This window comes from Abramis brama (genome assembly GCF_963993115.1).
Source record: "Abramis brama genome assembly, chromosome: 6".
In the NCBI taxonomy this organism is placed as follows: Eukaryota; Metazoa; Chordata; class Actinopteri; order Cypriniformes; family Leuciscidae; genus Abramis; species Abramis brama.
The window spans coordinates 45332272-45346094 of record NC_139968.1 but is presented as its reverse complement, the minus strand read 5'-3'; the positions used below and the strand labels follow the sequence as shown (position 1 = coordinate 45346094).

The 13823-nt window shown below is 40.0% G+C and overlaps 1 protein-coding gene across 2 annotated transcripts; it reads left to right on the top strand.

Moving 5' to 3' along the window:
• Positions 1–5477: 5477 nt before the first annotated feature.
• LOC311084394 (uncharacterized protein) lies at positions 5478–13527 on the top strand. Of its 2 annotated transcripts, XM_084116398.1 has the most exons (4): positions 5499–5526; positions 5793–5891; positions 6254–6537; positions 11613–13527. In XM_084116398.1, the coding sequence occupies exons 3-4, from the start codon at positions 6489–6491 to the stop codon at positions 12566–12568; spliced, it is 1005 nt and encodes a 334-aa protein (XP_083972524.1). In that variant the 5' UTR covers positions 5499–5526; positions 5793–5891; positions 6254–6488; the 3' UTR covers positions 12569–13527. The 2 variants fall into 2 exon arrangements, with proteins under 2 accessions (XP_083972523.1, XP_083972524.1); XM_084116397.1 differs by lacking the exon at positions 5793–5891 and having other exon boundaries at positions 5478–5526.
• The last annotated feature ends 296 nt before the right edge of the window (positions 13528–13823 follow it).

The window sequence follows — 13823 nt, the reverse complement described above, 5'->3', positions numbered from 1 at the left end:
TTATCCGGGGCCTGGTCGCGGGGGCAGCAGTCTAAGCAGAGATGCCCAGACTTCCCTCTCCCTAGACACTTCCTCTAGCTCTTCCGGGGGGACACCGAGTCCCTCCAGCATGTCCTAGGTCTTCCTTGGAGTCTCCTCCCAGTGGGACGCGCCTGGAACACCTTCCCGGGAAGGCGTCTAGTAGGCATCCGGAAAAGATGCCCGAGCCACCTCAGCTGACCCCTCTCGATGTGGAGGAGCAGCGGCTCTACTCTGAGCTCCTCCCGAGTGACCGAGCTTCTCACCCTATCTCTAAGGGATCGCCTTATCCGAGATGAATACCTGAATCCGAGGTTCTACTATCGGCCGTATTCTCCTCTCCAGTACCCTGGCATAGACTTTCCCAGGGAGGCTGAGAAGTGTGATCCCCCTGTAGTTGGAACACACCCTCCAGTCCTCCTTCTTAAAAAGACGGCGGGATTGAGGAGATCCTCGAAGTATTCCTTCCACCGTCCAACGACATCCCCAGTTGAGGTCAACAGCTGCCCACCTCCACTGTAGACAGCATTGGTAGGGCACTGCTTCCCTTCTCCTGAGGCGCCGGACGGTTTGCCAGAATCTCTTCGAGGCCAGCCGATAGTCCTTCTCCATGGCCTCACCGAACTCCTCCCAGGCCCGATTTTTTGCCTCCACAACCACCCAGGCTGCAGTCCGCTTGGCCTGTCAGTACCCGTCAGCTACCTCAGGAGTCCCACAAGCCAGCCAGGCCCGATAGGACTCCTTCTTCAGCTTGACGGCATCCTTTACTTCCAGCTTCCTCCCCCGCCATCGGATCCAACTCACCACCAGGCGGTGATCAGTTGACAGCTCCGCCCCTCTCTTCACCCAAGTGTCCAAGACATACGGCCGCAGGTCAGATGAAATGACCACAAAGTCGACCTACGGCCTAGGGTGTCCTGGTGCCACGTGCACTGATGGACACCCTTATGCTTGAACATGGTGTTCGTTATGGACAAGCTGTAACTAGCACAGAAGTCCAATAACTGAACACCGCTCGGGTTCAGATCAGGGGGGCCGTTCCTCCCAATCACGCCCCTCCAGGTGTCACTGTCGTTGCCCACGTGGGCATTGAAGTCCCCCAGTAGAACGACGGAGTCCCCAGTCGGGGCACTTTCCAGCACCCCTCCCAGAGTCCCCATGAAGGCCGGGAACTCTGCACTGCCGTTTGGCCTGTAGGCGCACAAGACAGTGAAAGACTTATCCCCGACCCGTAGGCGCAGGGAATTGACCCTCTCGTTCACCGGGGTAAACTCCAACACATGGTGGCTGAGCTGGGGGGCTATAAGCAAACCCACACCAGCCCGCCGCCTCTCACCATGGGCAACTCCAGAGTGGTGAAGAGTCCATCCTCTCTCAAGGAGTGTGGTTCCAGAGCCCAAGCCGTGTGTAGAGGTGATCCTGACTATCTCTAGTCGGAACCTCTCAACCTCATGCACAATCTCAGGCTCCTTCCCCGCCAGCGAGGTGACGTTCCACGTCCCTAGAGCTAGTTTCCTTGTCCAGGGATCGGGTTGTCGAGGCCCCCGTCTTCGACTGCCGCCCGGTCCTCTCAGCACCGGCCCCTTATGGTCCCTCCTGTAGGTGGTGAGCCCACGGGAAGGCGGCCCCATGTCGCTCCTTCAGGCTGAGCCTGGCCGGACCCCATGGGGGGAGGCCCGGCCACCAGGCGCTCGCATACGAGCCCCAACCCCGGGCCTGGCTCCAGGGTGGGGCCCCGGCTGCGCCATACCGGGCGACGTCACGGTCCTCGATTTAATGTTACTCATAAAGGTTTTTTTTTAACCACTCTTAGTCTGACCTGTCTGACCCATCGCCTAGGACCTGTTTGCCTTGGGAGACCCTACCAGGGGCATATAGCCCCGGACAACATAGCTCCTAGGGTCATTCGGGTACTCAAACCCCTCCACCACGTTAAGGTGGCAGTTCAAGGAGGAGTAATCAAACATCTCACTCGTTATTTGAGTAAAGTGTAGGACTAAATCTTCAGTGTCAGTCTTAGAGATGATTCACGACACTTTGCTGTGCCACAAACGGGATTTTGGATGACGACATTAGCATGGACCAATCACTGAATAGATTTCCTTATTTAAGAATATTCTCAGATAAATTCACATTGAATGGTGAAATTCCTAAGAGGAGTTTACACACATTTGACAATAGATAATTTTCAAGAGAATACATTATGATATAGCAACCCAATCTCATGAAATGCTTCTCTATAGCACGCATTGTTTATCATGCAATTTATACGCATTTTATTCATATGATACGTACTGTAAACCCCTTGGGTAGGATTAGTGGTGTGGGGTACATGCGTATTACACGCCATAAAGTACGTATCACATTTTCGCGTATAAATTGCATGATATATAAACGATACCGTTTGATTAACTGCTCGTCGTCAAACATTTAAAACATTCTTCCTCTCTGTCTCTGTCGCATCACAAGGCCGACTGGCAACTCTTAACCACTTGAGAGATTTCTCAAACTGTCTTAACTGGGAGAGTAAGAGTTATTCTTAGCTTTAAGAAATTTGATAACTTCCTTTTATACTTAAATTTGAAAGTAGGAGTAAATTTCATGAATTCTCAGCACTTAAGACTAAAATGTCACTTTGAGAAGCTTGATAAATACGGGCCCTGTTGGCCAAGATGTGTGTGTGTACATCTGAGGTTTGCTAAATGTCACACCTTTAGTATGATTCGGGAAGCTGTATGGTCTGCTGATTGGTCAGTTTAAATGTCTCACATTTGGATTCAGTCACATGGTCAAGGACGGGATTAAAGAAGATTGTAAGGCTCTGTTTACACCTGGTATTAAGGTGTGTTCTGGTCGATTGGATATACAAGTATACAAGGTTCCCATTCCCGTTTACACCTGGTGCTTAAATCCATCTCTTTTATCCACTTTCAACGACTTTTGTTCTGATTTTTTTAAAGGGATGGTCTATGGGCAGGTAAATATACGGGCTTTCAAACTAATGGACAAAATAAGCTCATGCAATTTGCATGTGAACATGACCAGAAAAAAAAAAATACGGAGAGCAGCAGCTTTCGTTTCTGCTCTGATAGCTGCAAGTTTACGTCAAACACAGTTTATTCATCTTCAAACCAAACTTGGGACCATCTTTCATATGAAACGAAGGTCCCCACATTTGTAGGACCCATTTGGAAGTGACGCTACCGACTATACCGTCCTCTTTAACAAAGTCTCGGGCCCTGTCCCAAATGGCTTCTGGGGTGAACAGTTCACGATATTTCATTTGTTTAAGCAACATTTTAAGTTTCTGAATAGTTTCCATCATGTTCGGCGCGATTCATGTGTCTGCTAACTAAAATACAGTCTTCATGATTTGGTTTCTCTTCACATACAAAACAGTAAGATGTTAGCGAACTACTTTGTTGTTATTAGGAAATCAAACTATATTTAGATTCATATATACAAATTACAATGGTTGATAAAGATGGGTGTCATAGTGTCTGTCTTTATATTATTACTATGTTTTCTGTGTCATTTGAAAAATAATAGTCATTTTAAAGCATTTTAATAGTCTTTCAGCAGATATTCTGACTCAAACAATCTGTTTCTAGCAGCAAATACTTATAATAAAGTGAGATGATCTGCTGATCCTGAATGGCTTGTTGAATGAGTATTGATAGTCTATGGCTCATCACTATTATCAGAGCAGCTGAAAAGCCTCTTTATTTCATGTCAATAGATCCTGTTTTCTCCTCATTCATTATGCTGATGTCTTCAGATCTGTAAATTGACACATTAAGCTCATTTTATTGTCAACAGATTTGAGCAAACGACACGATCAGCTATTGTGACATCTGCAAGATATAGGTAAGTTTCATAACAGCTTTTATTTCAATAATCTAGATTTAAACACGTTTCATATAAAATATGATAAACAAAAAATCAACAAAAAAACTCCCTTGGTGCTTTATTTGTTTCTTGCAAATCTATAAATTTATTTTTCTAAGTTTGATTCTTTCATCTTTATTCTTACATATATTTGGTGTCTGTTGTACTTCTTTTTTATTTTTTTTTATAAAATCCTTTGCCAATATGTTAATGAGAGGTAAGATAAATGTAGGAATAATGTGGTTGACACTTTGTCATTAATTTACTTAAAAGTTACTTCTCTAGATAGATAGATATCGTCCTCCCTGCCAATCCGTCTCCACAGCACGACTTCACTATCCAGCTAGATTCATCATCAATAACCACATCAAGGTCAGTCAGAAATCTTGGAGTAATATTTGATGACCAGCTGACCTTCACAGACCACATTACAAAGACAGCTCGATCATGCCGTTTGCACTGCACAACATCAGGAAGATCAGGCCTTTCCTAACTGAGCATGCAACACAACTTCTCGTCCAGGCCCTGGTCATCTCTAGGCTTGACTACTGCAATGCTCTTCTGGCCAGACTTCCATCATGTGCAACTAAACCTCTACAGATGATTCAGAACGCTGCAGCTCGTCTCGTCTTCAACGAGCCCAAGAGGGCCCACGTCACTCCTCTGTTCAAGGGTTAGTTCACCCAAAAATGAAAATTATGACATTAATGACTCTCCCTTATGTAGTTCCAAGCCCGTAAGACCTCCGTTCATCTTCGGAACACAGTTTAAGATATTTTAGATTTATTCCGAGAGCTTTCTGTTCCTCCATTGAAAGTCAATGGACGGCATACTGTCCATGTCCAGAAAGGCAATAAAGACATCATCAAAGTAGTCCATGTGACATCAGTGGCTCAATCTTAAGTTTATCAAGCGACGAGAATACTTTGTGTGCGCAAAAAGTAAACAAAAATAACGACTTAATTCCACTATTCATTTCCTTCTCTCTGGGCCTCGAGTGAGTTCACGTAGTGTTTTAGCACAGCGCGTCTGTGTTGCACGTCACCACGTAGGCTCACTATTGGCCGACGCTGGTCATGTGTGATGCGTGACGTACAACACAGACGCGCTACGCAAAAACACTACTATCCTTACAATTACAATAGGGTTTTAGCATTTCATGCGTGAACCCCTAAAAAACAGCTTTACAAACTCATACATTTCTTACAAACAAACAAAAAATGAGATAAAAAAAAAACAGTTAGCCAAAAACCAAACAAACTAAAACTGACCTCCTCAAATGAACAAAGCAACAGCTTATAAAGGAAAGGATGGACCCCATTACAAATTAAGAGGGAAAACAATTCAGCCTTACATTCAAAATCGAATCAACCAGATATATATATTAAATAAAGATGAGGGAAATCAAAATGTAATTAAATACCATAAATGCACAACTAAAGGAATCAATTAATAAAGACATCAACTTTTTTTCCTCCCCCGGGCAACTCGCAGCGAACGGTATGCATATACTGTCTATGATGGTATGTCCAGGCGGAACCAATAATGCTTCAGTTCTCTGTTTCTGCCCGGACCCTAATCCTCGTCACGCCAGGATGCGGCTGCAGCGGACCATCACCGGTAAACTTTAAACTCAAAATAGAAACAACTATAAGTAACAGATACAAACTAACTAATTTTTGTGCACTTCAAATCAGTAAAAATGTATATAAAAATGCGTTGTAAATGTAAACAAATCTAACAATAAAGAATTAATGAATATTGTTTGTTTCGTGTGGCTATTATGATTTATCATTATACTGAAACAAATGAATGTGAATGACAAAAGAGAAAAGTTTATATAAAGATTATTCTTAAATGAATGCATGTCCTTCGTATATTTATAGTGTGCGTGTGGAAGCATGTGAGAGATGATGCAAACACATTACCACTCGGGCCACTGTGTGTGTGTCTGTAAGTGTGTGTGAATTGTTCAAAAGTTTGAGGTCAGTATTTTTTTCTTGAAGGGAAGTGATATTAAAATGGTTTCTTAATGATTTCTGAAGGATCATGTGACACTGAAGACTGGAGTAATGATGCTGAAAATTCAGCTTTGATCACAGGAATAAATTACACTTTGCAATGTAAAACAGAAGAATGTAATAACCTTTTTCAGTATTATTGTTTTTGATTGAATCCTTGAAAAAAATAATATTCTTTCACTACAATAAAAACTCTTACTTATCCCAATAGTGCAGATTCATTTTTTATCTAGAATCATGCAGCTCTAATATACACACCTCAGTAATGCTTGAATTAGTATTGAAATATATAAATTCATTAATCTTTTAAATTTGTTTTTTGTCAGATCTGCTGCTCTTCCTCCAGTGAAGCTCCTCCTCCTCTTTCAGTGAAGCCCCTCCTCCTTCAGTGAAGCCCCTCCTCCTTCAGTGAAGCTCCTCCTCCTTCAGTGAAGCTCCTCCCACAGCAATTCACCAATAAATGCTGGAATATTCCCATCAGCTACAAGTGAAGACGAGCATCAAACCATCAGGAAGAGCTGAAATCTGCAAAGACAGAGTTTATTGAAGGACAGTGAGAACATGAGAGATCCAGAACACTGCAGAATGAAACACACTGAAGAACAAAGAGGTTGGTGTTTATTCCTGATTCTTCATTAGTGAGGCTGAAGAACATTAAGGTTATAAAGCAGTTCATCAGATTTAGTGTTTGTAGTAGAAAAAGTAATTAGTAATAAATATTAAACATACCAAAATCACACAATTTTCATAATGGTGTAAATTAAACAAAACCTGTTTTATAATTTCTGATAAAGTTGTATGTAGGCATGTGACGGTATAAAATATTCATGTTGCGACAATTGCTGAAACTTTTATCACGATATACAGTATTTTCTCGATACTGAAATAAGTTACTTTTTTAACACTATTACAGGTTAAAGAACTCTGAACATATAAATATAATAAAGCAGTACACAAAAATATAAAGTAAACAAATGTTTCAAACAGATTAAAGTGCAAAAGAAATAGAAAGAACAATAGGTATCACTTTACAATAAGATCTTATTAGTTAATGTTAGTTAGTGCCTTAACATGAACAATGATCAATAGCTACATTTGTTACAGAAGTTATTATTCTTTATTAACGTTAATTAGAAAAATACAACTGATCATTGTTAGTTCATGTTAGTATTAATAAATGTTGACATTAACATTAACTAAGATTATGAAATGCTTTAGAAGTATTTAATTGTCAGTTTATGTTAACTAATGAATTATTGTAAAGTGTTACTGAACAATAATAAAGAATCATTACATTTTCAATCAATATCTAGGGCATGTTGTAGTCCAGATTAAAATATAAAAATGTTTAAGTTTGATTAAGTCTTTAATTATTAAAAGGGTTAGTTCACCCAAAAATTTTAATTAAATTCTGGACAGTCTGTTTCGGGGGTGACCGGACCCTGAGAGGACAAAAGGACCTTTCTGGAAATTACCATTTGAACTGGCTCTCGTGCACCATCAAGACGAAAGTCTCACCTCCGAATCAACTTCATCTACATCTCTTTCCCTCTCCCCTCACCCCCTCTCTCTCATGCTCAGATGATCACCTGAAGATCACCCAAGAAAATGTATAGTTTAATGTGAATGATTATCACAGAGTATTTCATGTTTGGCATTGTTTAAAATGTCACAGTGCGACTGGTACAAATGTCTCATTTCAGAATAAGTAAAACACAAGGTAAAAAGGTTTTAAGAGTTTATGGATAGCTGACTTACAAAGGAAGGTGGTCTCTCAAGACAAATGGTCACTCACCCCCAAGAGGTGCTACCTCTGAATGCAAATTTCTTTTGTTAGTACGTGTTTCCATGTGAAAGAGGTCTGACTATTTATTGAAATGCAGCAGGACGATCGAGGCCCTTTCTGTACTCTTAGCCTAGATCTCTTAGCCTCACGTATTTCTTAAAGTTGGGTTTGCATCTTCTCTTTATTCCAGAGCATTTGATGTGTTTTATATCGATTATCTTTGAATTGATTATGAAATTGGCATGATACATTTGCCTGACATAATAAATTGTTACATTTGATTATTCTAACTGACTTTGATATTATTTTCATTGAAGAGTTAAACGGAATAGTCAAACATTCACTCATGATTAATGATCCACAGATATCATTAAAACCTTTTCATTTATGGAGTCAGATGAAATAAACGAGTTAATATATGATTAATATATTGCATTTAATCACAAAATACTTTGCCTGGAGAAAAGGACAGTAACACGTTAAGACCTTCCGCGCTGGCCGGACGCCGGACTTTGGGCCGATTCAGCGCGAGCTTACATGGTTCTCTGAAAAACTTTACGATATGTTTTGGTTATTGCCAGAAGACGTGAACAAAATCTCCAAAATGAAACTTGTGCACTCGCCTGAGATTGATCATTTAGCCTATTATACAACATAAATTCTAATGTCAACATATTTACCGAAGAAAATCCTAGTGATTTTTTTTTAGGAATGTAAGATGTGCATTTAGAAAGTGTGACTGAATAATTAATTCATAAATGGAATAATCGGACAAAGCAACACATCTGAAACGTTGATAAAATCATAAAATGTAAAATCATTCTGAGATTTGGTGTTCTAAAATTCCAAAGCCAGATTGTAGAGTCGAATCTGTCGAATACAAACTTAAACTGTTGAAGAGTAATCTTTTTGACACTTTATAAATCTTAGATTTGCCCTGCAAATTCATAATGATGGATGAACGCATATAGTGCTCCAGGTGACACGGTGCTGTGCTGTCATTTGGCACACTGATAGAGGTCAGTCTGAACAGTCACCATAGCAAATTTGGAGTCTCCAAACCAGTTCCTCTAGCGCCACCAACTGTCCAAAGCTGCACACGTTTATGCTAATAACTTTTGAATTGTAAGGCCTATCAACAAAATTATTTTTTCCTCTGATTCCTGAGCTCATGATGATTCGATTGGACCCTAGCACATCATCTTCCGTTATGTAAATTTGAAATCTGAAAAACCTACTTTTTCTAACTCCTCCTAGGCCGATGCTCAGATTTTCACCAAAATTGAACCAGATCATCTTCAGGCAGTGGTGACAAAGTTATGGAATTCAAATTGATTCGTCAAAGCATTTTCGATAAACCCAAGAACAAATTTTACGTAGCGCTTCCGAAAACAGACGTAAGGCTGTATCTCCGCAACAGTTTATCATAATCAGACCAAACTTGGTACATGTCATCCTAAGCATGACTTGAGGCTACATGCTGCGTTTCGGCGCAGCGCCTCCTACTGGTCCAGAGATATGAAAAAAATGGCTATTTTTGCTAATAACTTCTGAACAGTTTGTCCAAAAATCATGAAATTCGTTAGATTCAGGGCAACATGCAGAGTCGACTGATATCCAATTTTACCATATCGACCATTTTGGCTGTCGACCATTTCGAATTTTGTGCTAAAATGCTGTATTTTAAGAATGCACGAACGGATTGTTACGAAACTTGGTATGGGTCATCAGCACAATGTCCTGAAGGAGCCTGAGAAGTTTCAAAACAGTGCCACCTAGTGTTTTTCCCCCCCAAATGCTTATAACTCTGGGTGTGGTCGACTTATATTGACGACACTCATCTCATTAGACTCCTGAATCCTTGCCGAGTCTAACGATACCAAACATGCTAGGTTTCGCCTTATGGTTTGTGTAGCGTTGTGATTTATCACTTAAAAAACATCTGCCGATATCTTCGAAACCGCTAGTCCGATTGAGACGAAACCACCGTCAGAAGTTTGGAAACATAGGTCGATAGCTATACATCAGTGCCCAAATGCTTAAATATTGATAGTAAGGGGTAGTAAAATCCAATCAAAGTCATGTGTCAGTCATTTTTTATGTGTTTTATCATATAAGTGTCTATAACTCCGAAGCGAATTGAAATATTTTCACCAAAATTGACACACATCTGTATGGGCTCTCTCTGAGGACACATAAAAAAATGATGGGACTGAGCCTCTTGGTGGCGCTATAATAGAACAAAACATGAAATTCTCATTGACTTCAATACAGTTTTGTGAAATAAAATGCTATACTAAACAAATGCATTGGTGTAATATTATGAAACTCAAAATGTGCCATCAACACCATCCCCTGAAGGTACTCAAAATTTTTAGAGGCAGCGCCACCTAGTGGTCAAAAGTTATAACAAAATTTCCAAAACGGCTAATAACTTTTGAATAAATCTGGCTATTGAAATGCCACTGGTCTTAATAGATTCCTTGGGTCAAGCCGAGAACATAGATACCAAGTTTACCTTATTTGGCCGAACTTCCTGTCCGCCATCTTGATTTTCATTCAAAACCTACTTTTTCGAACTCCTCCTAGACCGTTTGTCCGATTTTCACCAAAATCGAATCGGATCATCTCCAGACTATGCCGACTAAAGATTATGGACTTCGTGTCGATTGACGAAACCGTTTTCGTATAGCACAGCAGCAAAGTTGAGGCATGATGCTAAAAGCACTATTCAGGCTTTATCTCTGCAATGCCTTGACATATTGACACCAAACTTTGTATGTGTCATTGTCACTTCACTCTGACCACATCACATCAGTTTTGTAACTGCGCCACCTATTAGTCGAAAGTGATAATCCACTAAATCATATTTTTATTACATATTTTATTACTGTTTATATGATTTTTCAGCTATTTTGCCTAAAATCCTCTTTAAATGTCTTTAACATTTGTCTTTCTCATTGTTGCAGTTTGTCTGACACTTTTAGCCATGTTGGCATGTCTTGTCATCTTATTCTGCTTGGGCCCGATAATGGCTGCTTGCAGCTATATTTGGACATGTTTTTATCATGTTTTGACTGTTAATAACTTATTAATATTAAAGTCATTGGTAGAAATCCTGGGAAGTGATGATTTTGTTCTTTTAAACAGAACGAGAAGAGATGGAAACGATATATATATATATATATATATATATATATATATATATATATATATATATATATATATATAATATTATATCATAAATTGAATTCGCCAGGCTGGGTTTCCATCCAAAATGTTTTGCATTTTGTATACTCTTTTCTGAATATTTGACAAAAAAAAAGGTCTGCTGTGAGCATTGAGGGAACCTTGTCATGATGGACCCATTTTATTAAATGCTGTTAGAAGACGAAGAAGAATTGATGAGCCTATATCATATAGGGCTTAAACATCTGCTATGGCCATTCGCCAGCTCGGCAACCTCCTTATAGCCCACGCACAAATGACTATGGCTAGAGTTTAAACTTTCAAATTCCCTATGAATGTCAAGGCCAAAGTTAGTCTAGTTGTATTTCATAATAAAAAGTTATTTATCTTGTAACTTTGGTAACAGGGTTGATGAATGTAGTCAACACTACAAATGATTGAGATTATTTTCCCATCATACTCTAGAAAGAGTTCAAATGATGTCACTTCCTGGTTGTCGCCATTTGTTTGCCAAAAATGTACAATGGCTAATTACTTGTTCATAACTTTTATATTAAAATAAATGTAATATTTATCTGAGAGACTGTCAGAACTGTATTACTGTTGTATAGTTTTAAAATGTTAATATTATGTCAGATAATTGTGCAGTTGATCTAATATATGTAATAGTCCTTGCTACAGAAACATGATACTTTTAACTATCATTTCAGACGTGATGCTGGAGAATGAGGAGAGTGAAGAGGAGGAGAAACATCATCATGTCAAAACTGGAGCTAAAACTCGCTCACAGACTGAAAGTATTTCTTTACTGAAAAGAAGAGACAAGAAATGTTTCACTTGCCGTCAGTGTGGAAAGAGTTTCACATACAAACAGAATCTCAAGGTTCACATGAGGATCCACACTGGAGAGAAACCGTTCACATGTGATCAGTGTGGACAAGATTTTAAACAACAAGGACACCTTAAGTCTCACATGAGGATCCACACTGGAGAGAAACCGTTCACATGTGATCAGTGTGGAAAGAGTTTTACACAACAAGGAACCCTTCAGGAACACATGAACATCCACAATGGAGAGAAACTGCATGAATGTGATCAATGTGGTAAAACATTTTTGAGGGCTTCAGCCCTGAAGAGCCACATGTTAGTTCATTCACAGGAGAAACCACATTCATGTTCTTTGTGTGGAAAGATTTTTTCACATCTGCAGAGTTTAAAAGTTCATCAGAAAATACACACTGGTGTAAGAAATCACATGTGCTTTGAGTGTGAGAAGACTTTTATCACAGCTGAAGAGTTGAAACGGCACCAGAGAATTCACACTGGAGAGAAACCTTACAAGTGTTCACACTGTGACAAGAGATTCAGTGACTTAGGATCCCGGAAAAAACACGAGAGGATCCACACTGGAGAGAAACCTTACATGTGTTCACACTGCAACAAGAGATTCAGTGACTTAGGATCCCGGAAAAAACACATGAGGATCCACACTGGAGAGAAACCGTTCACATGTGATCAGTGTGGGAAGAGTTTTACACAACAAGGACACCTTAAGTCTCACATGATCATCCACACTGGAGAGAAGCCGTATCACTGCACTGCATGTGGGAAGAGCTTCACTCATTCATCTAATCTACACAGACATACAAAAACTCACATTAAGTAGCTTATCTTCAGTTCCAGCACTTTCAAGTGCAATGCCGCCTCTCTTTCCTGTTAGTTTGTCTAAACCAGCCACAACCACGGCTGTAGCCAGTTATGAAGTCACCAAGGTCCAGACTTAAAGGGGGGGTACAATGGTGTTTCATGTATTCAGAGTTGTTTAAAGTGTTAAAGAGATGATCATGCTAAAAATGGCCAAAGTTTAAAAAAAATATTTTGGACAAATAACGGAGCATTTCTGTGTCGAAAATCTTACTTCCGGGTTGGTTCAAGTTTTGGCTGGGTTTTTTCGATCGTGGATCTAATGACGTAGATGAGAGTGGAACTCCTTATATGAACATTTCTCTCGGAAAAGCGCGCCCGCACACATAAACGCGCTTCAACAGGAAATCATCGGCAGCGCTGCATAGGATTTGTTCAAGAATGTCTCCAAAGTGTGTTTTTGGATGTGAGGGAAAGCTTACCGTGTTCAGCTTCCCAAAGAACCCAGCGTTACAGGAACAGTGGATGCAGTTTGTTTTTCCGGGGCAGCAACAGAGTGTAGCAAGTGCGGTTGTGTGTTCTGGTCATTTCAGTGACGAATGTTTTATTAACAAGGCCCAGGTCGATGCTGGATTTGCAAATCGTTTGCTATTAAAACGTGGAGCGGTCCCAGTGATAAAAGACCTCATTCATTAAGTACAACTGGATCAGATTTCTGTCTTTTGCTGGAAAAATACATGCTCTATAGCTCCGCCCACGGCACGCCTCCAGGAGCTCTGCTTTTTCCGGAGAGAATCGGAAAGCTGTATTTTTCTTTTATAAATATGATAAAACTAAAGACTTTTTGGAGATATGAAGGATGCACTACTACTCTATAGGTACTCAAGATTAACATGAGATTAGGTGAAACTGTGTATGTTATGTACCCTTTAAGTATATTTCCGAGGTGTATATAATAAAGGTTGTGAAATAATTCCCTAATATAGTATTAACTCTACTTTAGTGCTGCAAGGATATTGCACAGCTCCAAGATCTTCTCGTCTGAGCTCTGCGGTCTGTCGCCGCTCATCAACATCAGAATATTGAGATGACCAATCAAATTAAAGTAGACAGGCTTTATGTTCACAGAAGCTGCTGAGCGCATGTTCTAGCGCTTTAGTTAACGGTCATGAAGTGTGAGATCAAATATAGCTAAACTAAACATTTCATATTTGACAGCTGTTTTAGAATAGAAATGTTAAAGGTTGTATCAGCGATCCTCTAATCTTTCCTAACGA